This window comes from Pipistrellus hanaki (assembly GCF_964339955.1).
Source record: "Pipistrellus hanaki genome assembly, chromosome: 5".
NCBI classification, from domain to species: domain Eukaryota; kingdom Metazoa; phylum Chordata; class Mammalia; order Chiroptera; family Vespertilionidae; genus Pipistrellus; species Pipistrellus hanaki.
Genome location: NC_140507.1, coordinates 72268841 through 72295759, shown reverse-complemented (window position 1 = coordinate 72295759; position 26919 = coordinate 72268841). Strand labels below are relative to the sequence as shown.

Sequence of the window (26919 nt, the reverse complement as noted above, 5' to 3'; positions counted from 1 at the left end):
ATTTCGGGCATATCCCCAGTAGGGGGTATGCAGGAGGCAGCTGATCGATGACTCTCTCTCATCGATGTTTCTAACTCTCTATCTCTTTCCCTTCCTCTCTGTAAAAAATAATCAATAAAATATATTTTTTTTAAAAGGAAAGAAATGAGTCTGATTAGAAGGAGGGAGATGATACTGAAGGGGACTGTGAGGCACTCCAGGAGGTTCCGGAAACAAACATCTAGACTAGAGGCAGGTGAGCAGCTCAGTGTCCAGGGAGGCCTGGCGCCATTTGCACTCACACGGAGAATCCTTTTCTGACTTTCTCCCTCGGGCGTGTCTGCTTTCAGTCACCCCGGGGATGGTGAGCTCTGGCCTCCCACAAACCGGTTTCTAGGGTTGGCCCCAAACAGACAATTCCTCAGGGTCATCACTGGAAATGGGTTCCTCTGGGAGATTCTGGAAGCCATCAGCTGGAATTGGCTTCGGAATCAAAAGGGGGCATCAAACAGCTGTTCGGGAGCAGAGTCTGGACAGACACCAGCTCCTCAGGCAGAGCTGCTCCTCTCAGCCTGCTCTCCCCTCAGCACCAGCCTCCTAAGGCGGGTCTGGAATCAGAGCTGTAGCCAGCTGACCCCACTAACTCTGATATTAGAAACAGACATCCCAAAGGAGGTACTAGAAACTGACATTTGGCAGTGGATTCATAGCAGATGGGGTGGAGGGGAGAAAAGGGGAAAGCCATCTCCAGCTTTTGGGAAACTGGCAGCCACACAAGTCAAATGGCTCAGGGTCAGCTCTGCTGAACTTGACCTATGACTCGGCGCCACTCATCACCCCTGGACTTGCTCTCCCTGTCCCAAGCCCCCAGCAAGAAGCCTGGGCTCAGCCCCAGCTGGTTTGGTTCAGTGGATAGAGTGTCGGCCTGCGGACTGAAGGGTCCTGGGTTCAAATCCTGTCAAGGGCACATGCCCGGGTTGTGGGCTCGATCCCCAGTGTGGGGCGTGCAGGAGGCAGCCGATCAATGATTCCCTCTCACCATTGATGTTTCTATCTCTCTCTCCCTCTCCCTCTCTGAAATGAATAAAAATATATTTTAAAAAAGAAGAAGCCGAGACCGGTTTGGCTCAGTGGATAGAGTGTCGGCCTATGGACTGAAGGGTCCCAGGTTCGATTCCTGTCAAGGGCATGTGCCTTGGTTGCGGGCACATCCCCAGTAGGGGGTGTGCAGGAGGCAGCTGATCGATGTTTCTCTCTCATCGATGTTTCTGACTCTCTATCTCTTTCCCTTCCTCACTGTGAAAAAAAAATCAATAAAATATATTTTAAAAAAATAAAAGAAAATGTAAAAAAGAAGAAGAAGCAGCAGCAGCAGCAGCCTGGGCTCACCTGTAGGACAAGGTCTCCTTCCTGCAGCCCTCGGTTCTGGGCGGCCAGGCTTGAATCTGTGATGTGCTTGATGAAGATCTGACTTCCCAGTTTGACCCCAAACTCTGTGGGGAGAGGGGGGAAACTGAGGCAGGGCCTGGGGTCCGGGCTGCCGGGTCCTCTCAGAGCTCAGCCTCCTTGCCTGCTCGTGGCCTCCCCGCTCTCAGGGCTGCTGTCCCACAGGAAGGCTCAGGCGGGGCTCCCTCCCCGTCATTCCCGGGCTGCTCCGACAGGGACGGCCTGAGAGGACACAGGGTGTCCCTGCAGGGCCTCGGGGGTCCCCGCACGAGGCTCCGGAGCGTGTTTCCAGCCTCTCCCGGCTTCCCGAGGCCCTGCGTTCCCACCTCTGTGGCCCTCCCTCCGTCCTCACCGCCAGCAGCGCAGCCTCCGCCATCCCTGACTCTCTCCCTCCTGCCTCCTAGGATAAAGTGACCAGACATCCTGGTTTTTAACAATTTGTCCCGTGTCCTGCAGGGTTTTAAAAAAGTTCCCATTTTGCCGGGACCGGTTTGGCTCAGTGGATAGAGCGTCGGCCTGCGGACTGAAAGGTCCCAGGTTCAATTCCGGTCAAGGGCATGTACCGTGGTTGCGGGCACATCCCCAGTAGGGGGTGTGCAGGAGGCAGCTGATCGATAACTCTCTCTCATCGATGTTTCTAACTCTCTATCCCTCTCTCTTTCTCTCTGTAAAAAATCAATAAAAATATAAATAAAAATAAATAAATAATTAAATAAAAAAGTTCCGATTTTTGGAAAGAAAAAATCGGAACTTTTTTAAAACGCCGCAGGACACGGGACAAATTGTTAAAAAGCGGGACTGTCCCGCCAAAAGCAGAACGTCTGGTCACCTTATCCTAGGAGGACCTGTGATGACCCTGGGCTGCTGGAGAATCCGGGTCACCCCCATCTCAGGGACCTTCGTCACCGGCCAAGTCCCTTTCCCCGTGAGCTGACCTGCCCACAGGTGCTGGGACCGGGATGGGGTGTCCTCGGGGCCGTTCCCTTGCGGCCCACGCACACCCCGGGGACCCCGAGCCCCACGGCCGCCGGCACGCACGGCCGCTCACCCTCGCTCTCCCTCCTCCGCACCAGCACCGACTTCACCGGCCGCATGTGCACGTCCTGCCGCGGCAGCCTCTTGAAGCCGGACATCAGGGCCAGCCCTGGGCCCTCGGAGCCCGCGCCCGGGCTCCGGCTGCCGTGGCGGCCGGCCCGGGGCCGGTGGGAGCGCTCCCCCAGGGAGCGGCCGGAGCCGCTGGACGTGTCGCCCTCGTAGCCCCGGCCGTGGTTGGCGTCCTCCAGCCGCCAGGGCCCGTCTTCATCGGAGTCCTGGTGCCCCTTGGTGCTGGGCAGCTGGATCTTCCGGGGACGCTTCACGGTCTGTTAGGGGCGGGGAGGGCCACCCGCTGGAGATCTGTCCCACCCCCCGGGCGGCCCTGGGGGACTCCAGCCACCTGGGCCCCCACATCCCCGCTGTGAAATGGGAACGAGAGCCTGTCTGCTCCACGCACACCGCCCCCGGGCCCCAGCACCAGCCGGGGGCACAGGGGCCCTGGGCCAGGGGCCACCGCGCCCGCCCGGCCCCACTCACAATGTTGGCCAGCTTGGCGCAGGTCTTGAGAATCTGGATGGCAAAGGTGGAGTTGACATTCTCCATGGACACCCCGTTCACCATGACAATCTGGTCCCCGATCCTGAGGGAACAGTGGGGTCTCGGGGAGGAGGCCTCACCTGGGAGCCCTCCCCACAGGCCTGTGCTGAGGCCCTGGTGCCTCCCGGTGTCCCCCTTTGGGGAAGGCACCTGCTGACTAAGTCACTGGTGTCCCCAGGCTCACAAAGACATTTATCCGCCGAAACCGGTCTGGCTCAGTGGATAGAGCGCCAGCCTGCGGATTGAAGGGTCCCAGGTTGGATTCCAGTCAAGGGCATGTGCCTTGGTTGTGGGCACATCCCCAGTAGGGGGTGTGCAGGAGGCGGCTGATTGATGTTTCTAACTCTCTATCCCTCTCTCTTCCTCTGGTAAAAAGTCAATGAAATATATATTTAAAAAAAAAAAAAAGACATTTATCCTCTGGGCCTGTTTCCTCAGTTGTAAGACAGGGGCCTGTAGAACCCACTGTAATCATACAATACGTCGTAGAAGGGAAGCTGGGATTACAGCTGGCGCCTGCATCACCGCCTCACTTTCTCCTCAGTTCCCTCTTCCTGCTTCTCTCTCTCCCAGCCTGTGTTTCCTATTCTTTCTTTCTGTGAAGTTGGTCCCAGATTCTGGGCTGAGCCACACCACCCGTCAGCCCCTCGGACCCCAGACCCATTTTCCCAGTCCTCCCAGGCTCCACCTGCCCCTCAGGGCTCAGCACCCTGGCTCCCCTCCCCTCGGCCAAAGAGAGGTCTCCAGGTCACACAGGGGTTACAGTCAACAATATCATAATGGCCGAGACCGGTGTGGCTCAATGGATAGAGTGTCGGCTTAGGGACTGAAGAGTCCAGGGTTCGATTCCGGTCAAGGGCATGTGCCTTGGTTGCGGGCATATCCCCAGTAGGGGGTGTGTAAGAGGCAGCTGATTGATGACTCTCTCATCGATGTTTCTAACTATCTCTCTCCCTTCCTCTCTGTACAAAATCAATAAAATATATTAAAAACAAAACAAAACAATATCGTAATGACTGTGGCCCAGGCCGGTGTGGCTCAGCTGGCTGGGTGGTGTCCGTGCACAAAAAGGCTTGCTGGCTGTTCTGGGCACAGGCCTGGGTTGCCGGCTTCATCCCAGTAGGGGGCATGCAGGAGACTGCCGATCGATGTATCTCACACATCGATGTTTCTCTCTCTCTCTCTCTCCTCCTCTACCTTCTTCTCTCTCTACAAATCAATTTAAACATCTTTAAAAAACAACTTACACTTAGAAAAAAATTTAATAACTATGGATGGTGTCTGGTGTGTACTAGACGTATGGGGGATCACTTTGTAAGATATATAAATGAATAACCATTAGGCTGTGCACCCGAAACTGATAAAATATAGAATGTCCACTGTAATTGAAAAGCTAAAAGACGCCCTATCCGGTTTGGCTCAGTGGACAGAGCATCGGCCTGCGGACTGAAAGGTCCCAGGTTTGATTACGGTCAAGGGTGTGTACCTTGGTTGTGGGCACATCCCCAGTAGGGGGTGTGCAGGAGGCAGCTCTGATGGATGTTTCTCTCCCATCGATGTTTCTGACTCTCTCTCCCTCTCCCTTCCTCTCTGTAAAAAATCAATAAGATACATATATATTTTTTAAAAAAGAGAAGTTAAAAGAGGTTTCCAGGAGACTGTTTGGTCCCGGAGCCCCTGGGGCCACTCTGGCCCGGCCCCAACATCGGAGGCCCAGGATCACCTCGGGGAGAGCGAGGGCCCGTCGCTGACCGTCCTGCTGCCAGCGCCAGGCCCCGCGTCCACAGAGCCGGAGGGCACCGGGCACTGTCCAGCCTCCCGGCTCTGGCCCACACGGCCCCTCCTCTTGCTGTGCCAAACCCACTGCCTGGATACTCACTGCAGCCTGCCCGCCGCCGGCCCCCCGGGCACCACGTCGGACACAAACACGGACCCGCCAGGCCGGTCACGGCCGCCGGAGATCGCAATGCCGAAGCCCCGGCGGGGGTCCTGGGGGGGAACGGAGGCAGAGTGAGCTTCGGCCTCACTCCGGGACAAAGGCTCCCCCCGGAGACCGCCCTGCCCTGCCACTGCCATCAGCACCCCCAGGGGGCGGGGCCTCACCTTGCAGACGGTGGCCGTGTGCTGTTCCCAGATGGTCAGCTCCTCCATGTCCAGCACCTGGCAGGAAGGGAACGGGGACGGTGGGCGTGGGGTCCCAGCACACCCGCTGGAGTGTGTGGAGGCCCCCCAGCCCTCTCGGCGGGAGCCCGGTCTGACATTCCCATGGCGTAAGCCTGTGAGTATGTAGCTGCCTCTCTGGAGGCCTCTGTTTTTCAATCTGCAAAATGGGTTTAAGCCCATGGTTCTCAACTAGAAGTTGTTCAGAGATGTCTGGAGATAGGAGTGGCTGGGTTCTCAAAGCTGGGGATGCTCCTGGCACTGAGTGTGTGAAGGCCAAGGACGCTGGTCAGCACCCTCATACTCCTTAGACAGCCTCGCCGTAGAGAATGGTCCAGACACAAAGGCTGGTGGTGCCCAAAATGAGAAACTCTCGTGTTATGTGAACCAGATTGTATTGGGAGCAAAGAAAAGGTGAGTTCTGGGTACCATTCCCTCTGGAAGGTCTTGCTTAAGGTGACCAGACATCCCGATTTTCAACAATTTGTCCCACGTCCTACGGCCTTTTAAAAAAGTCCCGATCGGGCCGAAACCGGTTTGGCTCAGCGGTGGAGTGTCGGTCTGTGGACTGAAGGGTCCCGGGTTCGATTCCAGTCAGGGGCATGTGCCTTGGTTGCGGGCACATCCCCAGTTTGGGGGTGTGCAGGAGGCAGCTGATTGATGACTCTCTCTCATTGATGTTACTGACTCTCTATCCCTCTCTGTAAAAAATCAATAAAAGATATTTTAAAAAATAAATTAAATAAATAAATAAATAAATAAGTCCCAATCGGGACTTTTTTAAGACGCCGCGGGATGCGGGACAAATTGTTGAAAATCGGGACTGTCCCGCCAAAAGCGGGAAGTCTGGTCACCTTAGTCTTGCTCCACCCCCGGGGGGATCTAACAAGGCCTGCCAGGCAGAGGGCGCTCACTCTGCCCCAGCTGTACCGGCCTCGCTGTTCCTTTAACACACCAGGCAGGCTCCGGCCCCAGGACCTTTGCACATGCCATTCCCTCACCAGGAACTCTCTCCCACACACAGCTCTCCACCCGACTCCCTCCCCTCCCTCAGGTCTCAGCCCAAATGTCCCTGCCTTGGTGTGGCCTCCCAATCACCCCGTTAGGATTATAACCCCCGCCTGCCCCACGGCAGACCACCGCCTGTGCCTGTCCCGATACGTGGTTCTAGTTCATAGGACCTGTGACCCCCTGACCTTCCCTAGGTTTTTATCTGTTCCCTGTCGACCTCCTCTAGAATACTGGCTCCGAGGGCAGAGACTTTTATCTTGTTCACACAGTGGCACGATTCCATAACTATTTACTGAATGAGTGAAGTGCTTCATTTGTGCCAGGCACTCTATGTATTTTATTTTATTTATTGATTTCAGAGAGGAAGGGAGAGAAGAGAGAGAGAGAGAGAGAGAGAGAGAGAGAGAGAGAGAGAGAGAGAGAGAGAAACATCAATGATGAGAGTGATAGATCCTCCCTTCCCTCAGTTGATGGACAGACGTAAACCCCACCTGCGGCCAGACATTCCTGAGCTCTGACCACCCATCAGCACCTGCCAAATACCCTAAGCCCCCATTCCTAAGTCCCTAGGTCCCTAATCAGTCAGCGTGTGCTGAGTGCCCTAAGCCCCGCCCTCCATCCTTAAAGGTGCTTGTAAGCCCCTCACTCACTCTCTTCCGCTCCTCTCCGTGGAAGCAGCCGGCAGGGGTACCCTTCCCTCCAATAAAGCCTGTGTGTGTCCTGCCATCCCGGTCTCCTGTCTACCTTCTCTATTTAATCTATCAGAGAGAGAATCATTTATTGGCTGCCTCCTGCATGCTCCCCAATGGAGATCGAGCCTGCAACCCAGGCATGTGCCCTGAGTGGGAGTTGAACCGTGACCTCCTGGTTCATACGTCAACACTCAACCGCTGAGCCACGCCAGTCGAGTTGTGCCGGGCACTTTACATGTACTTTCCCATTTAATCCATTTATCGAAGAGGAAATTCTATTATCTTATATCACCGATGGGGAAACCGAGTCTCAGAGCGGCGAAGTCACTTGCCAAGACCACCGAGTTGGTGGAGGTGGGGCTGGGGATTGCGGTTTCTGTTACTTTCATGATGTAGCTGAGAACACAGCTGTAGAGTGCAAGTCCCCAGGTCCGGAGACCCTGGGGGAAGGGGGTGGACATGGAGCCTGGGCAGAAGCCAGCCCTCGCCCATCCCCCACCTTCTGCCAGGCTGCCCTTCTCCCCGGGGGTCTTGTCAAAATGACTCCCCCTCCCCAGTGTGGCACCGTGCAAGCCTAAGACCCCTCCCCATCTGCACTCCAGGGACTTTTCTTCTGGGTTCCCAGGAAAGCAGCCTTTCCGGCTCTCAAGAGTGGGGACAGGGCTGAAACCGGTTTGGCTCAGTGGATAGAGCGTTGGCCTGCGGACTGAAAGGTCCCAGGTTCGATTCTGGTCAAGGGCATGTACCCTGGTTGTGGGCACATCCCCAGTGGGTGGTGTGCAGGAGGCAGCTGATTGATGATTCTCCCTCATTGATGTTTCAAACTCTCTATCCTTCTCTCTTCCTCTCTGTAAAAAATCAATAAAATATATTTAAAAAAAAAAAAAAAAAAAAAAGAGTGGAGATAGGGAGGCAGGAGGGAGGAGAGAGAAGCAAAGGTGAGGAAGGGGCCTCACCCTGGGCACTGCAGGTGTCGGGAACAGGTTAGTGCTCACATCCAAGGCTCAGATCCCTGGCCTGCCTTTTGCTGGCGGTGGTGCAGCCTCTCCCAGCCTCAGCTTCCTGCTCTTCAAAAAGGGCACCCCCGCCCCCGCCGCCATCACTCAGGGCTGAGGTGTGGGAGGGGAGTCCGGAGTCAGAGGGAGTCTCGCGCCTTGGGAGATGGCAGTTATTGTGAGAAGGAGTAACAATGGCCTTTCTTGGCATCGTTTTAATAAGCAACGCTATTCAGCGCTGGCTGCAGGCAGTACTGTCCACTGTCCGATACCCATTCTCTGCATCCCGGATGCCCCAAGGAAGAGGTGTGCTGCTCTCCTGTCTTATGGGGAGGAAAGGGACCTGCAGAGACGTTTGGTGACTTTCCATCCGGGAACCTTGGTAGCCTGCCCCACGTGCTCACTATTGTTTTAAAAATTGATTTTAGAGAAACATCGACTTGTTGTTCCACTTATTTATGCATACATTGGTTAATTCTTTTTTTTAAAAAATATTTTTATTGATTTCAGAGAGGAAGGGAGAGGGAGAGAGATAGAAACATCTAATAAAGAGGGGATATGCAAATTGACCATCGCACCATCACAAAAGCTGGTAGTGCCCACAGCAGAGGCAGGGTTTCTGTAACACAAGACGGCTGCACCCAGAGCGGAGGCTGAGTTCCCATAAGGAGCCTTAAGGAGCAATCAGCAGGGACCTGAGGCTGCATGGTCCTGGGCCGGGGCAGGATCCTGAGCCTGTGCCCTCCCACCTGGTGGGGCTTTATGGGGGACCTCAAGGTGCACCCCTGCCCTTGTGCTGGGCCAGGGGGCCTGAGGCTGCGCACCTGCCTGGCAGGGCTTGTCGGGGGACCTCAGGCCACACCCCCCTCCAGGCGCCAGGCTGGGGGACCTGAGGCTGTGCCTCCCCACACAGCTGGCAGGGCTTGATGGGGGTGGGGCCCTCTGGGTCAGGATCTTCCCCAATGGGCGTGGGGCCAGATGGGTCTGGGTCTCGTGGGATTTTGAGGCGCTGCAGGTGGGCGGGGACTTGATTCTGCATCCCACGGTATGCCCCAGACTCTGACAGGAGGAAGATTTTCATATACATTTTACTAATTTTCTTTCATCTCTGATGCTTCTATTATAGAGAAAGGGCAAATAGCAATATTAAAATATTTCTTCTAATTAATTCCCTTTTAATATGCATGGATTTCGTGCACTGGGCCACTAGTCAATGATGAGAAAGAATCATTGATTGGCTTCCTCCTGCACACCCACCCTAGGGATCAAGCCTGCAACCTTGGCATGCGCCCTAACCAGGAATCGAACCGGTAACCTCTGGATTCCTGGATCAACGCTCAACCAACTGAGCCACCCAGCCAGGGCCACACCCTTGCTCGTAACCACCTGGTTAATTGTTTTCTTCTGAACTTATTTTTCAAAACAGAATCTTTTTACTTGCTATGATTTTATACTTTGTGCCATTAAATGCCCCCCACCCATAGTTTTGATTTCTTAGCTTTATTTTAACAAAATAGCCCCCAGGGCCCAGCCAGCAGGCTCCGTGTGTGAACAAGGACCTATGAACCAGGAGGTCATGGTTCGATTCCCTGTCAGGGCACATGCCCGGGGTCTCAGGCCCAATCCCCAGAGCGGGGCATGCAGGAGGCGGCTGGTCAATGATTCTCTCTCATCGTTGATGTTTCTGTCTTTCTCTTCCTCTCTGAAATCAATACAAATATTTTTAAAACAAACAAACAAAAAACAACACAGCCCCCAGGGAACCAGAGTCCGGGGGCGGGAGCAGGTCCAGGTGCAGGGGCCCAGGTTTGTCTCAGCTTGTGTACGCTCACCTGCATGGATACTGGAGGCCTCCAGGGGGTCATCCTAACCCTCCGCCCACCTCAGCGCGGTTCACCTCCAAACCTTTGCCCTGGCTGGGAAGCTCACTGGTTAGAATCCCATCTCACCCCAAGGTTGAAAGGGCAGATCTAGGTACAGACACCCTCTGTCCTCATCCAGCCAGGTCTATGCCTGGGACACCCTCTAGGGATTGGCACAGGCTGGCTCCTGCCACTTGGGCCTCAGATCCAAAGCCACCTCCTCAGGGAGCCCTCCTGGGCTAGCCCATCTCCCCTGGCACCTTACCACGCCTCTCTGTTTTATTTGTCACGTTTTATTCTCAGCATCCAAACCCGTCTTACATCGCCTTGTGTGGTCATCGGCTTAGGAACGCCTGCTCTCTCCTCTTGGACGGTCTCTCTGGGTACTTGGGTGACGGCCATCAGCACCTCCTGGCCCTCCTGCCCAGGCCCTGCACATGCTGCACTCCCTAGCAAACTCCCATTTTTAAAAAATAATACATTTTTATTGATTTCAGAGAGGAAGGGAGAGGGAGCGAGAGACAGGAACATCAATGATGAGAGAGGATCATTGGTTGGCTGCCTCCTGCACGCTCCACATTGGTGATCGAGCCCACAACCCGGGCATGTGCCCTTGACTGGAATCGGACCCGGGACCCTTCAGTCTGCTCTCTCCACTGAGCAAAACTGGCTAGGGCGCAAACTCCTATTTATCCTCATGTCCCCAGTGCTACTGTCTCTTCCTCCAGGAAATGAGGCCTCAATGCGCTCATGCACGCGGGGGCACACACACACACACACACACATACACCCCTGATAATTGAAACTTGGGCTGTCCCGGTCCACCTGTCTTCCCTACCCTGCTCCAGTCTGAGGGCTCCTGTGGGCGGGAAGGGGCGCCCTGGGATCCCAGCATGGTCCCCATGGAGAGGCCCCGTGGAGTTTGAGGAACGGGTGAAAGGTGGAATAATGGCCAGATTCAGCCAGAAACCCAACCAGATACCAGTGTACCTAGCCCCCTGAGGCCTCTGCCCCTCCCATCACCACACACACACACACACACACACACACACACAACACACACCCCGAGGTGAGCTCCAGGGGGGTGGGCCTGGACCTTTTCCCATCGCATCCCATCCCCCACCCCTCCCCCAGCCCAAGCGCAGTGCTGGCCACACACACTGCAAACACCAGAGGAGAGACAACCAGAGGGACAGGTCCTACCGAGTCCCACAGCCCCGGGCAAGTGGCTCCCAGGCTTCAGGTGTCTCTCCCCCGCTCCAGGAACAGTGGGGGTGGGGGTGCCAAACACTCAGCGGCTGAGGGGGTTCTGGGAGCGGCTCCTGCCGCCTGGAAGGTGTATGGAACCAGGCCTGTCCCACCCTGAAGCCCAGAGAAGCGTGTGGTATGTCCTGAGGCCTCGGTTTACCCCTCTGACCTCGGTTTACCCCTCTGACCTCAGCTTACCCCCCCCAGGCCGACCCAAAACCCACTCCTCTGCGTGTGAGTCAATTCAAGCTCCATCCTGGAAGGTGAAGTCCCTGCAGATAGAGACCCAGGGACCCCCTGCCTCCAGTCCTGTCAAGTCACTTGAGTGCCAAGGGGGCTCTCGGCCCCTGCCCCTTACGTCTGCCGGGTCACGCAGGTCAAGGGCTCTGTATACAGTGGGAACACAATATATGGCGGTTCCCTTTCCAGCAGCCTCCCCGCATTCACCAAAGCCACCCAGCCCACACCCGAAGTCACTGCCAACCGGTCTACCAGATCCCCCATGGAAACCGCTGCACACACTCTCACTGAGCACCAGGACACACTTTCCGCTCAGAATCCGCCCTCCATTCTCCTTTAACATGACAACCACCCATTGCACGGATGAGGTACGGGGAGGCGCTGGCTCACCGGCCCAAGTTACACAGAGAGATTGGAACCCAGGTTTGCCGGGCAACGGAGGCAGCTCTTAGGGTCTCGCCGTGCAGCCTCGGGCTGGCCGCTGCAAGCCTCCGGGCCTCAGTTTCCCCGCCTGCTCCATCGGCTTTTGGGTGGCCCGGGGTCCTGGGGACCAGCCCCGCCTCGGCTCCATTCCCTCCCCTCCCGCCCTCGGCGGGCTACTCGCCTGGAATCTCACCGCCATGGTGCACGCGGGCCCTCCAGCGCCCGGTCCCAGCGGAGCAGGAGACAGTCAATGGCTCCCCCCCGGGGTGAGGGGGGAGGCGGGCAGGTTCGGGGCGGAGTGGGTGCCCAGCGATCGCCCTCCTCCCGCCCGCCCGCTCCGCCGCTCGGCTCCGGCTGCACCTGCCGGCCTTCCTCCTCGGCCTCCCCTCCCGCCCGCCCCGCCCCCGCGCGACACGCCTTCGGGATGGGATGCCGAGGTGACCGCCTCCGCCCTCACCCCCACCCGCCGCCACCCGAGGGTCCAGCCCCGGGCGGGAAATCCGGAGCGGGTTTTCCCTCCAGCCGAGCACCAGCCACCGGCCGAGGCTGGAGACCAGCCAGGCGCGGCTGCAAGGAAGACCCGGCAGGGATCACTGGCCGCGTTCGGGAGCGGAGCTGCTATTGGATGGGCTTTCTATCAGGGAAGCACACACGTGTGGAGATCCGGTGAGCAGGACTAATAGATCCGAGGCTGCTGAGAGCTAGAGGCCTCCGGAGCGTAGGGCCCTGGAGGCACCCCATCTCCAGGTTTACCCCATTTGCTAGGCGGAAACTGAGGCCCAGAGAGGAATCAGCATAGACTTTCTGAAGGTGCACAGCTGCCCCACTGGGGCCTGGCTGTTTTCACTCCCAGCACCGGGCTGGGCCCCCAGCAGAAGAGGGCGGGGTGGGAGGAAATGCCTCAGACTCCGGAGAGTAAAGGTCGACTTCCTTCTCCTCACCTAGGCTCACCCTCAGGGACCCAGTTCCCTAAGGTAAAGTCTAGAAAGTATCCCCGGGGGTGACAGGGAGGAAGTCACCTGGATGGGTGGAGCTGGTGGTGGCTACACCCACATTCCTTTCTGCTTAAAGGAAAAAAAAAAAAAAAAAAAAAAAAAACTACACAAAAGCCCTCCTTAAGGCTCAGCTCATTCAGAACCCTACCTCACCCCAAGACGGAAAGGGCAAATCTGGGTAGAGACACCTCTTCCCAGCCTCATCCAGTCAAGACTGTGCAGAGGGAAACCCTGGATTTATGGAAAGGGGTGAAGCAGAAAGGAAATTGGGAGATCAGGGAAGGCTTCCTGGAGGAGGGGGCATCACAGCTGGGTTTGTGTGTGTTTTTTTTAAAAATATATTTTTATTGATTTCAGAGAGGAAGGGAGAGCTGGAAATATCAATGATGAGAGAGAATCATTGATCGACTGCTTTCTGCATGCTCTCTACTGGGGATTGAGCCCACAACCTGGCCTGGCAGTGGGGTTTGAGTGGTGAATAAGAGTTTGTCAAGTGAAAAAGAAACAATATAATCAAAGTCTTTGAGGCCCCCAAAGCTGACTTCTCACTCCCCCCAACTGCAGTTTCCCCCCCCAAAATACTAGTCCGGATGCCCCAGCCAGCCGTAATCGGCGCCCTAAGGATCCCCAAATGCCACCAAAGCAATAAACCTTTACCAAAGCCCCCTCTGAAGACCTGCTTGGTGCTTCAGACAGCCTTTCCCCATGTAACGTTCAGCTACAGCACAGAAGCTGATTTTAGGTAGAACAAGGTCAAACACTTTTCTAAATAGCTGCATTGTTCTTTTTTAAAATATTTTTAATTGATTTTTTACAGAGAGGAAAGTAGAGGGACAGAGAGTCAGAAACATCGATGAGAGAGAGAGACATCGATCAGCTGCCTCTTGCACGCCCCCCCACCCCCACTGGGGATGTGCCTGCAACCAAGGTACATGCCCTTGACCGGAATCGAACCTGGGACCTTTCAGTCCACAGGCTGACGCTCTACCCACTGAGCCAAACCGGTTTCGGCTGTGTATTTATTTTAATGGGTCATAGGCAAAAACATAAATAAGCTCTCCCTAACGGTGCACACACACACGGGGGTTTGTGGCTGCAATTACTCCGGCGGACTCACTGATTGGCACAAGTTTGGCACATCAGACAAGGGGCCTGTGACATCCTGAAGCTAGGGGACGTCCTGAATCCCCACACTCACTGCCACCTGGTCGCAGTGCCGTTGTCTATGGAGTGAGTGGATGGAATCCATGGAAATGAGACCGCTGGGTCACTCGCTTCACGGCGATATCATGTTACCTGTGATAGTCACGTGCGCATTTTACAGCTGAGACAGCGGAGGCCAGGTGGGTCAGGTGACAGCCTGACCGACCAGAGGGGGACCTGGCTGGTTGACCTCAGACCCTCACTATCAGTACTTCCCCCTGGAGGGTGATTCCGCCTCCAGGGGATGCTGGGTAATGTCTGGAGATATCCGTGGCTGTCATGACGGGAAGTGTTCCTGGCATCCAGTGGACGGATGCCAGGGGTACTGCCCCCCACCCCCCACACACACAAGGATGGCCCCACAGGGAACGGACTGACCCCAGTGTCAATAGTGCTGGGGTAGAGAAACCCCACTCTGAGAGGGCGACCACCCCCAGACAGATGGCTGATCTTCCTCCAGCCACCATGACTCTGATCTCACGTTTTTATGCCCTTTTCGAGAGCAGGCAAAGGCCCCTCAGGATCCCCTGAGACGACCCCGTGCTCAAGTCCCAGGCTTCGGAGAGAGCACTGGCCTCGAGCCCCCTTCTCTGGACCCCTGACCCCAGATCCCTTTATGGAGTTAGAAATCTGCTCTTCATCCACCCACTTCATTCATGCTTTCTTTCTTTCTTTCTTTCTTTCTTTTTTTTTTTTCCCATTCATTTGAGTCATTCACTTAACAAAACATGTCTCAAGCCCCTGCTGTGCACCAAGTGCACAAGAAGGAATGGGGACCGACTTCCCGCCTGAAATTGCAGCGACAACTTCAACCGGCCAAGGGCAGTGCGGTGTGGCAAGGGGTTCGGGGAGGATGCAGGGGGCGGTGAGGCCCCAGAAGTACTTGCAAGACGAACTTGCATGGCCCCTTCTGAGCATCTGTGGGGGCACTGAGGCCCAGAGAGGGCGGCGGCGGAGGAGGAGCCTGGAGCTTTAGTCCTGGGCTTATAAACTTCCTGGTGGAGGCTGCTCGGCGGGTGTGCCACAAGAAGCTGAGGTCATCTGTGGCCCAACAGGTCAGACCGGAACTCAAGAATGTCCCAAAGCAGCTCTGGAATACGGCTCAATCATTAGCATTTATTGAGTGCCCACTGTGTACACACAGGACGGACCGCACAGACCCAGTCTCTGCTCTAAAGGAAGCCCAGGATCCCCATAACGAAATCATCAAAAAACATAAGTAAAGCTGAAACCGGTTTGACTCAGTGGATAGAGCGTCAGCCTGTGGACTGCAAAGTCCCAGGTTCGATTCCAGTCAAGGGCATGTACCTTGGTTGCGGGCACATCCCCGGTAGGGGGGTGTGCAAGAGGCAGCTGATGGTGTTTCTCTCTCATCGATGTTTCTGGCTCTCTATCTCTCTCCCTTCCTGTCTGTAAAAAAACAATAAAATATATATATTTTTTAAAATCTTAAGTAAAAAGTACAACCTAGACTTCTGAGAGCATTGGCAGAGAGACATGCCCTGGATGCAGGGCTCAGGGAGAGCTTCTCTGAGGAGGTAGCACTCAGATGAGATGAGAACGGAGTTCAGTAAGAGTGACCTAGGTGAGGGGCACCTGGGCAGAGAAACAGTGAGACCTGAGGAGGTGCGGGGGCGCCACGGGGAGGTCTGGGGAAGGTGTGCTGGGTGCGGTGAACAGCACCTGCAAAGGCCCTGGGGAAGGGCCCCGCCTGGCATGTTGGGAGAACAGAGAGGAGGCCTGCAGGGCTGGAGCAGAGTGTGTGTGTGTGGGGGGGGGGGGGTTAGTGAGGAGCCAGGGCGGGGAGGGGACAGGGACAGGTCCCCCAGGGCCTTGTGAGATGGGGTGTAGTTGTTTCTTGTAGGGAGGGAGGTGGAAGCCCTGGAGCCCGGTGAACACTGGGAAGACCGGACTCAGGTGCTCACGGGCACCGCCTTGTGGCTGCCGTGGGGAAGACGTGTTGTGGGGGGCTGGGGTAGGACCTCCCTTAGGTGCTCAGAGGCGCCCTTGGGTGGCTGCTTGGAGGGAGGCCTGACTGTGGTGGGGAGAGGGCAACTGGGAAGGCCAAGCCTGGAGGCCCTGCAAGATGTTGCTCAAACCCCCCCTCCATTTTTTTTTTTTAATATATATTTTATTGATTTTGTACAGAGAGGAAGGGAGAGAGATAGAGAGTTAGAAACATCGATGAGAGAGAGTCATCGATCAGCTGCCTCTTGCACACCCCCTACTGGGGATATGCCCGCAACCAAGGTACATGCCCTTGACCGGAATCGAACCCGGGACCCTTCAGTCCCCAAGCCGATGCTCTATCCATTGAGCCAAACCGGTCTCGGCCCCCCTCCATTTTTTAATGAACACTTTATTCTGGACCGATTTTAAATTTATAGAAAAGTTGTTGGTGGAATTCGGAGAGTCCCATATGCCCCTCTCCGGTTTCCCCAACATTAACACGGCCCGTGACATCGGCGTGTTTGTGGAAATTAAGAAAGCGACGTTACCACGTCACCGTTGGGTAAACTCCGAGTTGTAATCAGGTTCTGTTCCTTTCCCTCTTCTGCCCGGGACCCACCCAGGATCCCGGTGCGTTCAGCCAGCTCGGGCGGCCCGCCTTGTTCCACAGCCTTTGCGTCCGGAGCAGGCTGGCCGGACGCGGTAGAATGCCTCGCACCTGGGTTGGCCTGGCGAGTTCCTCATGGCTGGACGGTGTGTGTGGGGCGTTCCTGGGGCTTGAGGACGGACGGGTCTGGGTGAGGCAGCTCCCGGAGAGCACTGAGCACTGAGCAGTGAGGGCCCAGGGGCTGGCAGCGTGGGGTCCCGGTGCCCCTTAGTAACGCCACTTGGACGGAGGAGGAAAGGGAGAGCGAGGACGGCTTGCAGACCTTTCTAGAAGCTTAAAGTACGGTCTGCAGCCAGAGGGGGCCCAGATGTCGAAGCTCTAAAAGGAAGCTCTGTGGAAAGGGGGTCCACGCTGAGCCTGGCGTGAGTTCCAACCCCACTGACTCTTGCCTCGGTTTCCCCGTCTGTCCAGGGGGGCCTGGTCCTGACTTGGAGTCGTGTCCTCGGGAAGCCCCAACGTGTGTGCCTCCAGCACGGAGCAGCGTCCTTCTCCACTCCAGACCAGGGGGAGGGACACAGCCCCCGGGGGAAAACACAGAGGCGAATCGTGGTGTCCCCAGACGAGGGGGCCCCCAGAACTCTGTCAAGGTTCTGTCCTGTGCAGCGGCCGGGTAGGACCCTGGCCCTTGATACCTTTCTTTTTTTTTTAATAGTTTTGTATATATATATATATATATATATATATATATTATTGGTTTTTTACAGAGAGGAAGAGCGAGGGATAGAGAGTCTGAAACATCGATCAGCTGCCCCTTGCACCCCCCCCCACTGGGGATGTGCCCGCAACCAAGATACATGCCCTTGACCAGAATGGAACCTGGGACCCTTCAGTCTGCAGACCAATGCTCTATCCATTGAGCCAAACCGGCTTTCGGTCCCTTGACACCTTTCTTACAGCCCCTGTGTTCAGTCTGGCCTCGCAGCAGGGCCCCAGGCCAACTGCCCTCTGGCCATTCCCGTTAAAGGTCCCCTAGGATCCTTATCTGCTCTGTGGCTGAGCCTGCCCAGCCTGGAGTCTTCCTTCTTAGAGTACACAGCTCTGGCCTTCCTGCTCTGTTCAGAATAGTAGGTGAGCTAGTTATTTATTTATTATCGAGTGCCTACTGCACACCAGGCACTGTTCTAGGCACTGAGGATGCTACAATGGTAGAAATCCCAGACCAGTGCAGAGAGCAGATATTCAACCAATAGTCCCACCAGGGACTGTGCAGTGAGTGAGCTGTGGCTTTGGCTCAGGAGCATTCAATAGCTCCCCGGCATCCACTCACAGCATACTCACTGAGCACCTGATGAATGCCAGGTCCTGGCATTGCCCTCCCTCCCCAGTCACCGACGCCTCTCACCACCTGTGAACTGCTTTACAGCCGTGAAAATGACAGGAAACTGGTGCTGTTGCAAATGAGTCCTGTCCAGAGAAGTGCAAATGGATTTTGTCCTGTGGACCACAGATCATTATTGCCCTGTGACTATCGACCAGGTTTGAATTGATTTGTAAATTTATTTCAGCATTCTTGATGTCTCTCTGTGTGTGTTCTTTCTTTACACTCATTCATGAACAGGCTATAAAATCCTACTGGTTCCCACATTAATGAATGAGTTAAACAAACTCATAAAACACCTGTTTGTTTTCAGATTAGTATAAGAGTCGTGTTTTTCCCTTTTTTTGGGAAAACTATCCTTTAACACCCTCACACCGAAAGGCTTCACACCAGCATCCAAGCCTCCCCCGTCGGATGTCTAACTACCTCCCAGCTACTTGTCCCACTCACCCATCCAATTCTTCAAACCCCAGAACATCTCCCACTTTTCTCCCAAATCACCCTGGACCCCAATCCATTTCTCACACATCAGCATACGCTGTGCTGTCGTTCTACCGAGTCTTCCCGGGATCTGCCCACGTCTGTCCTCTCCTCTGCCTCCACCTGGACCAACCCAGGCAGCTCAGCCCTGGCCCCCTGGGCCCCTGGCTCCTGCCCTTCCCTGTCACCGGCTGTTCTCCCTACAACCACCAGAGGGCACCTGTGAGCAGCTGAATCAGGTCTGGTCCATCCTCTGCCCACAGCCCTCCAGGACTCCTGCTTCCCTCCAGGAAAAGCCCACCAGGTCCTGCCCCACCTGCCCCATCCCCTCCCTGCCCTCACCTCCTCCCACTCTCCCCCTCACGCACTCAGCTCCAGCCACACAGCCTCCTCGCTGTTCCTCCAACCGCCTGCCCTGGGGCCTTTACACACCATGTTACCACTGCTTGGAACGCCCCGAGTCCTTCCTTCAAGTCTCACCCAGTGGGTCCTCCCTAATATTATTTAAGACGATAAAATGTCTTCCTGTCTATTTCATTCCTATTTCTTGAACTTCTTTTTTTAAAAAAAAAAATATTTTATTGATTTTTTACAGAGAGGAAGAGAGAGGGATAGAGAGTTAGAAATATCGATGAGAAAGAATCATCGATCAGCTGCCTCTTGCACACCCCCCACTGGGGATGTGCCCACAACCAAGGTACATGCCCCTGACCGGAATCGAACCCGGGACCCTTCAGTCCGCAGGCTGACGCTCTATCCACTGAGCCAAACCGGTTTTGGCTTCTTTTACTTCTTTTTTCCTGTGAAACTGACCACTCTCTGACTCAGGATACAATTTAGGAGAGTTTACTTCCTTATTATGTCTCTTGTTCCTTCTCAGTCTTTCTCCGCCAAAATCCCAGCCCACAATACCAGGACCGGCACACAGTAGGCCCCATGCATTCAGGCTCAGTCCCTGGGCACTTCTCCCTCCCATTCCCATCTCCCACTCATTAACCTCCGTCCATTCCAAAGAGTGCCAGACTCCACCCTGAGCAAACACGGTCCTCTGGCATGGGACCAGGGCGAGGAGGAAGGCAGAAACCCGTGCTAGAGAGTGAACTTTCCCCGGAACCCGGGGCCTCCTGGCAACACTGAGCAGGGAGCCGGAAATGGGTAAGATGCTGAGCCTGGGGCGTCGGTCGGGGGACGTGGGCAGCTCCCCAACCTTCCTGCTCTCTGCGTGTTGGCTCCCATCTGCCTGGCAGCCAAACTTCGCTGTGCAGCCCTGGGCAAGTGGCTGCCCCTCTCTGAGCCAGGGTTAAATATAAAAACCACACAAGATTTGGAAGATGAGGAACCCCCAAAAGAATGAAACAGGAAAGTGGCTGGCCTGAGGTCTGGTTTTGAGTGAAACACCTTTTCCCGCCGCCCCCACACGACTGGCATCTACTGCCGACCCTGTGGCGCATGTTCTCAGCAGCCCTGCTCTCTGGTGGCTCTTATACCCACTTCACAGAGGGGAAAACTGAGACCCAGGTAGGAGAAATGGCCGGAAGCTGTCTCAATCGAAACATATCCCTCACAATCCCACCCCCACCCCCCATCTCAATCCTCCCTGCTCCCGGGCTCCATGACCGCGCTGCCCCCGGGGATCCCCAGTGCCAGGCCACGCTGCGCGCCGTGTCTCAGGGCCTGTGCCTTCCCAGCCCCCAGGGACCCACTTGGTCCGGACAAAGAGATTTGAGGTGCGATCAGGCACTGGCTCTCAGGAAGCTCCCTTTGTCCGGCGCTTCTGGGAGCAAATGACCCAGAAAAGCGTCTTGCCGCCCAGCCCCTCTCCTCCTGGGTTCTACGCCCAAGGACCGTCCTGGCTCCTCTCCCACAGACGGCTCCGGGGACTGTTGTGACAACCATTTGCTCACCCCCACCCCCTCCTGCGTTTCACCTTCAGGAGAAGCGAGGGACGGCGACCCCAGGACCTGTTTCCCAGCTCCTGCGGGCGGGAGGCCCACGCGATCCCCAGAAGACTCTCAGACCTCCTGGGCGGCCCCCACATGGACCAGAGGCCACGCTGCCCCTCCTGACACCGCCCTGCCCGGCTTCCCGTCCTCAGTGTGGAGGACCGGAGAGACCAATCCGTGCCCCCTCGGCCCCCGGGCACCACCGGGGCCAACAATGACCCTTTGAGGTCTCTGGCTCCAGCGTCCTGGGCTGCCTGCCAGGGCCGGTAGCTGCCAGCCAGATAATCCTGTAGAAACTATGTCAGTGCCCACGCAGGAGTGTCAGCTTCCTGCTTTCGGGGGAGCTGTGGGTAGGCGATCTGGGGTCCCGGGTCCCAGCGACGGCCTCGGGGTGATGGGCAGAGCGGGGACTTACCTGTCTGGAAGGCTGAGAGGCCTCGGGGCAGGCAGCAGGAGCCTGGGCTTGGGTGCCCGCCTGGCATGGGGGTGGGGAGGGAACCTGAGGCTGGAGCTCTGTCCTCCCCACCTGTTTGCTCAACTTTTCCTCCCTTGTGGCAGCGGCAGGCTGGCGGGTCCCGTGCCAAGTGGAACCAGCACGGCAACATGCGACATGCACAGGCGGACTGGCGGTGCGAGCGAGAGCCGGGGAGGCTGGCTGGGTGTGTGGCTCTGTCGTAAGGTGCCCTCACGTGGGAGCAGCTGGCCTTAACCCCTGCCCGCCCGGAGGCCGGGGACAGCGCGTCGTGCCCTGCTGATCCATTCACCCCTGGGCCGCGTGCTGACATCAGCCCTGGACCAGCACGGAGAGACTGGCCCCGGGGAAAGGCTGAGTGAATAAATGAAGAAATAAAAGAACGAAACTCCGCCTGGCTCCCCCCTCTCCCCTCTGCTCCCTTTGCAGCGGGAACTGCCACGCCTTTGCGTTCGCTGTGCCTTCCACCACGTGTGCCTCATACAGGGTGGCAGGGCTAGCTCCTTCCCGCCCCGCAGATCTGAGAGCAAGTCCTGCTTCTGTGCTACAAAGCGACCGGCCAGCTTTCTGTGCCAAGAACCTTCCGTCATGTCCCAGCTGGGTAGCTCTGGGTCTCCTCAGTCACCTCATCTAAAAAAATGGGGGAGCCGAGACCGGTTTGGCTCAGTGGATAGAGCGTCGGCTTGGGGGCTGAAAGGTCCCGGGTTCGATTCCGGTCAAGGGCATGTACCTTGGTTGCAGGCACATCCTCAGTAAGGAGTGTGCAGGAGGCAGCTGATTGATGATTCTCTCTCATCGATGTTTCTGGCTCTCTATCTCTCTCTTCCTCTCTGTATAAAATCAATAAAATATATTTTAAAAAAATAAAAAATAAAATAAAAAATGGGGGAAACACTAGCATCTACTTCCCAGGGAGTTTCGAACGGGGAGTGGATGAATAAATGTCCCTGACGTGCGTCAAACAGGACAGCGCACACAGTAGGTCCACATCTTCTAGATTCTACCCACAGGTGACTGATCCCAACGAATGAGATGTGGCTAAGTATAAAAAAACCACACCAGATTTGGAGGATGTGGTACTCCCCAAAGAATGTAAAATAGCTTGTTATTTTTAAGAAATACTTTTTAATTGATTTTAGAGAGAGAGGGGAAGGGAGAGGGTTAGAGAGAAATTGACGAGAGAGAAACATTGTTTGGCTGCCTCTGCATGCCTCCTACGGGCGATCTGAGCCCACCACTAGGGCATGTGCCCTGAATGGGAATCGAACCTGTGATTTCTTGATTCATGGGTTGACACTCAACCATTGAGCCACACCGGATGGGCTCCTTATTTTTTTACATGGTACTGAAAGAAAAAATCTTTAGCCCTGAACGGTTTTGCTCAGTGCCGGTAGGGGTGTCGAACTCAATCAGAGAAGGGGCCAAAATCTAAAATCCAGCCTAAATCGCGGGCCGAATGGTTTACTGAACAGTCATAAACGGACAATGTCATAAACTGACAGTGGAGTGCAGTGATGACAGCGCAGTGCGGGCCACATTGCAAGACCTGGCGGGCTGGATTTGGCCCGCGGGCCTTGTGTTTGACACATGTGGATAGAGCATAGGCCTGTGGACTCAAGGGCCCCAGGTTCCATTCCATTACAGACCAGTAGGTGGCGTGCAAGAGGCAGCTGATTAATGTTTCTTTCTCATTGATGTTTCTGGCTCTCTCTCTCCCTTTTTCTGTGAAAAATCAATAAAATATATTTAAACATTTTTTTATTGTTGAAAGTATTACATATGTCCCAATTTTCTCCTCATTGACTCCTTCTAGCTGCCCCCCACCCCCTGCCCCAGGCCTTCACCACACTCTTGTCTGTGTCCATGGATTATGCTTATATGCATATAGGTTCTTTGGTTGATTTTTTTCCCATGCATCCACCCACTCCCACCTTCTCCCTGAGATTCAATAGTCTGTTCCATGGTTCTACGTCTCCGGGTCTATTTTGTTCATCAGAGTATTTTGTTCATTAGATTCCACATATGAGTGAGATCACGTGATACTTGTCTTTTTCTGACTGGCTTATTTCACTTAGCATAATACTCTCCAGGCTGTCTCAAAGGGTAAGAGATCCTTCTTTTTTACTGCTGCATAGTATTCCGCAGTGTAAACGTCCCACAGAGCTTGTTATTTTTAATATCCACTCTATGTTGCAATGATATTTTGCATCTGTTGGGTCAAATGAGACATATGGTTAAACTAAACTTACCACTTTCTATTTTGCTTTTTATAATGTGGTTAGTAGAAATTTTAAAATAACACCTAAGATTTCATTTTTTTGTTAATCCTCACCCAAGGATATTTCCCCCCCCATTGATTTTCAGAGAGAGTGGAAGTGGGGGGGGGGGAGTGAGACACACACAGAGAAACATCACTGTGAGAGAGACACATTGATTGGTTGCCTCCTGCACGCACCCCAACCAGGGTCGGGGATCGAGCTTGCAACCAAGGTACGTGCTCTTGACCTGAATTGAATCTATGATTCTTAAGCCCAAGGGCGAGCTCTCCAACCACTGAGCCAAACCAGCTAGAGCTAAAGGTTAAGATTTTACATTTAAATTGGCTTTTATTGCCTTGGCTCTGTAGTTCAGTTGATTAGAGCGTCCTCGCAGTATACCAAGGTTGGAGGTTCAATCCCTGATTGGGGCACATACAAGAATGAACCAATGAATGCATAAGCAAATGGAACAACAATCTCTCTCTCCCTCTAAAATCAATCAATCATTAAAATCTTAAAAATTGGCCATTACATTGGCTTGCATTGTAGTTCTTGGGCCGTGCTGGAATAGGTGCTTAATGAATAATAGATATTGAGCCTGACTTTTTTTTTTTTTAATCACATTCTATTGCCATAGTTCTTTTCTTTTCTTTTCTTTTTTTAATTTCTTTGCTGAAACCGGTTTGGCTCAGTGGATAGAGCGTCGGCCTGTGGACTGGAAGGTCCCGGGTTCGATTCTGGTCAAGGGCATGTACCTTGGTTGCAGGATATCCCTGGTAGGGGGTGTGCAAGAGGCAGCTGATCGATGATTCTCTCTCATCTATGTTTCTAACTCTCTATCCCTCTCTCTTCCTCTCTGTAAAATATCAATAAAATATATTAAAATAAATAAACAAATAAATAATTTCTTTATTGATTAAGGTATCACATATTTGTCCTCATCCCCCTATTCCCATCCCAAACCCCTCTCCATGCTCCCACGCTCCTGTTGTCCATGACCACTGGTTAGGCTTCTATGCATGCATACAAGTCCTTTGGTTGATCTCTTCCCCTTAACTCTACCCTCCTCTCCCTTCCCTCTGAGGTTTGACAGTCTGATCGATGCTTCCCTGTCTCCGGGTCTGTTTTTGTTCACCAGTTTATGTTGCTCATTATTTCCCCTAGATGAGTGAGATCACATGATACTAGAAATACACTTATAAGAACCAGAAATGAGACAGGCCATAACGGTTATGCTGAGAGTCAAATGAATCAGTCTGTAGTGAGTTTCTTTCTTTCTTGGCAGTTCTTTTGCGTCCCAATTTCAATGTCAAACAGTTCCTCATGTGTACATGTCAGCAATAATACTTCAGTTCTGGATGGTGGACAAATGGTGGTGATGCAGGTCCGACCCTCTCTGGTTTGGTTGTGGGCACATCTGTGCTATTTTCAATCGGTGTATTAGCAGCTGAAACTATCTTCTGTCTTGTGCTTGTTTATCTCTCTTCTAGAATGTCACCTTATTGAGGTCAGGGATTTTGTCTTGCTCATTCCTGTATCCCCGTGGCCTAGAACAGTGCCTGGTACACAGGAGGTGCTCAATTAGTCTTTGTGGCATGAATGAATGCATGCATGCATGCACGAACGAACGAATGAATGAATGGAATATAGGGCGGGGGATGGGAGTGACAAGGGTCCCTGGTAGCTAGCGTTGATGCTAATAGCATACATGACCACGAGGGGGCGCCCGAAACCAGGCAATTGGCCCCGCTGGCAGCCTCAGTTTTCCGCCTTGTAAAACCGGAAAAGTGGCTGGGTAGTTCAGTTGCTTGGAGCATCGTCCCCATTCGCCAAAGTCGGGGGTTCGATCTCTGGTGAGGGCCCATACAAGATACAACCAGTGAATGCATAAATAAGTGGCACAACAAGTCAATGTCTCTCTCTAAAATCAATAAATAAGAAAAAATTAAAAAACGGGAATAAGGGAGCAGGGAGGTGGGAGGATGAACCAAGAGGACCAGAAGCCGCTGCCCCACCCAGACCCGGCCCCTCCCTCCTCTCCATTCCCAGCCTCCTCTCCTGTCCCCTCCCACCCTCCACCCCGACCCTTGCACCAGCTTGGTTTTTTCTCTTTACATATTGTTAAAAAAACACACACACATACACACACAAAAAAAACTAAAGTTTATACACACATGCACTTTAAAGAGTTGAATTCTTTTTCAGGTTTGTTAAAATTAGCAGTGATATTGTCACCCACAATTTCTCCCTTCCCAGAGGTGCCATCCTCTTAGATTAAGTTAAATTATCTTGACATTCATTTCTGCATCTTTAAACAATGCCTGTTTTGCCACTTCTTGAATTTTCAGTTTTAGTACTGACTTCCCACCAGGAGAGGTTCAGAATCAAACCTGAAAAAAAATTTTTTTTTTTAAATTTCATTTTCATGATACTTATCACTAATCCAACCCCCAGCCCTTCCCCAGTGGTCTGGTCCAGTGCTTCCCAGACTCTCTCGGGCATGCACATGGCCTTAGGGGCTCATTGAAACCTAGATGGTGGGGTCCCCCACAGGAGCATCTGATGCAGGAGGTCTGAGGTGGGGTACAAGGTTCTGCATCTCTACCAAACTCCAGGGTATGTCTCCCCAGCACCCCTGACAATGGTGAGGGACCATGCCTTTGGACTCAGGCAGGCCTGAGATAAAACATCTCAGCTCTCCACCTTCACTAGCAGGACGTCTGCCCCCTCCCCTACACCCCAGCCACGCCCCCATCAGAAACCATTGGTTATGAATAAAACTACTGACTGCAGCATTTATTACTCCTCAAATCATGACTTCCCAATAAGTAACTGTCTAGTCATATCATTAATAAATTCACCATTAGACTTTAATAACGACAGTGATACAATTGTTCTTCAGACATAAATACACTGATTGATAGCATGGTTCCTTCTGTGATTCTCATGTGTAAAATGGGAATGACAATAGATTTTAACAGCTTGATCAGTTTTATACAATAATCATTGTTTCCTAGGTATAAGGTTCTGTGTTAGCTATTGGAAATATACTAATAGTAAAAAACAGGTCCCTAACTTATGGAGATTTTGCATGTCAAAGGCTTTGGCACTGAGACTAGCATTTAATAATATTATTATGTATGTTTATCATTATATAGTTAAATATAACTATTTATATAATGTATTCATTTTATTTAGTAATAACATATCATAACCCATATAATTTTACATTGTGCATAATGAAAATTAAACATTATCATAATTACTATATATGTTAAACTATTTAACACAATAACGTGTGTTATTTATAATATGGTAATAAGTAACTTATTAATTGTAAGTATTATTTATTTTCATATATAATAATGCCATTACAATGTTTAGTGGCTGGAATGGCGCTGCCCTTCCACACCCTGGGCGCGTGGGGGCGCTCGAGGGGCGCCGCGGGTTTGGGACGCACCCAGGCCCCGCCCCCCGAGTTCCGATTGGCGGTGCGCGCCGTGCGTGTTGGCGTAGCGCCCGGCCGCGGCCCCGCCCTCCTCCCGCTCGCTGGGCTCGGCTCCCTCCCTGTAGCCTCGGGTCGGCGGCGGTTGTTGTTCAGCGGCGGCGGCCGCACCTCGAGTCCTAGCCTCCGGCCGCCCGCTCGCCGGCGGGTCCGCGCGCGCGGCCATGGAGCTGGAGGTGCCGGACGAGGCGGAGAGTGCCGAGGGCGGGACCGTGACCTCGGAGGCGACCTGGTCCTCGGAGAGCTGCGCCGGTGCAGGTAACGGTTCCGGACCCCGCGTCTCAGTGTGCGCCCCGCGCGGACCCGCCTGCCGCCCCCGCCGGGCCCAGTGGACCCGTCCGAGCGCCGGAGGGGCGCCGAGACCCGCGGCGGGGAGACCGGAACGTTCCACTCGGGGGTGCGGGGGGAGGGGGGTCATGGAACGCCCCCCGACTGGGCCG

The 26919-nt window shown here is 54.0% G+C and overlaps 2 protein-coding genes across 6 annotated transcripts in view; one reads left to right on the top strand and one right to left on the bottom strand.

Annotated features, from left to right (window-relative positions):
- The window catches only part of TJP3 (tight junction protein 3), a 34736-nt gene extending 13949 nt beyond the window's left edge, over positions 1 to 20787 (bottom strand). The window contains exons 1-6 of the mRNA XM_084883479.1: positions 20660 to 20787; positions 5161 to 5217; positions 4937 to 5046; positions 2998 to 3100; positions 2474 to 2786; positions 1369 to 1472 (exon numbers count right to left, since the gene is read on the bottom strand). Of these exons, the coding sequence (XP_084739605.1) occupies positions 1369 to 1472; positions 2474 to 2786; positions 2998 to 3100; positions 4937 to 5046; positions 5161 to 5208 (678 nt within the window). The 5' untranslated portion in view covers positions 5209 to 5217; positions 20660 to 20787. The remainder of the gene's footprint in view (positions 1 to 1368; positions 1473 to 2473; positions 2787 to 2997; positions 3101 to 4936; positions 5047 to 5160; positions 5218 to 20659) is intronic.
- A 5727-nt stretch (positions 20788 to 26514) lies between these two features.
- Positions 26515 to 26919, top strand: part of PIP5K1C (phosphatidylinositol-4-phosphate 5-kinase type 1 gamma) — a 51108-nt gene continuing 50703 nt past the window's right edge. For 3 of the 5 annotated variants that reach the window (XM_084883943.1, XM_084883941.1, XM_084883940.1), the window contains exon 1: positions 26515 to 26737. In XM_084883943.1, coding sequence (XP_084740069.1) covers positions 26644 to 26737 — 94 coding nt within the window. In that variant the 5' untranslated portion in view covers positions 26515 to 26643. The remainder of the gene's footprint in view (positions 26738 to 26919) is intronic. The other 2 variants (XM_084883942.1, XM_084883944.1) reach the window with 1 other exon arrangement.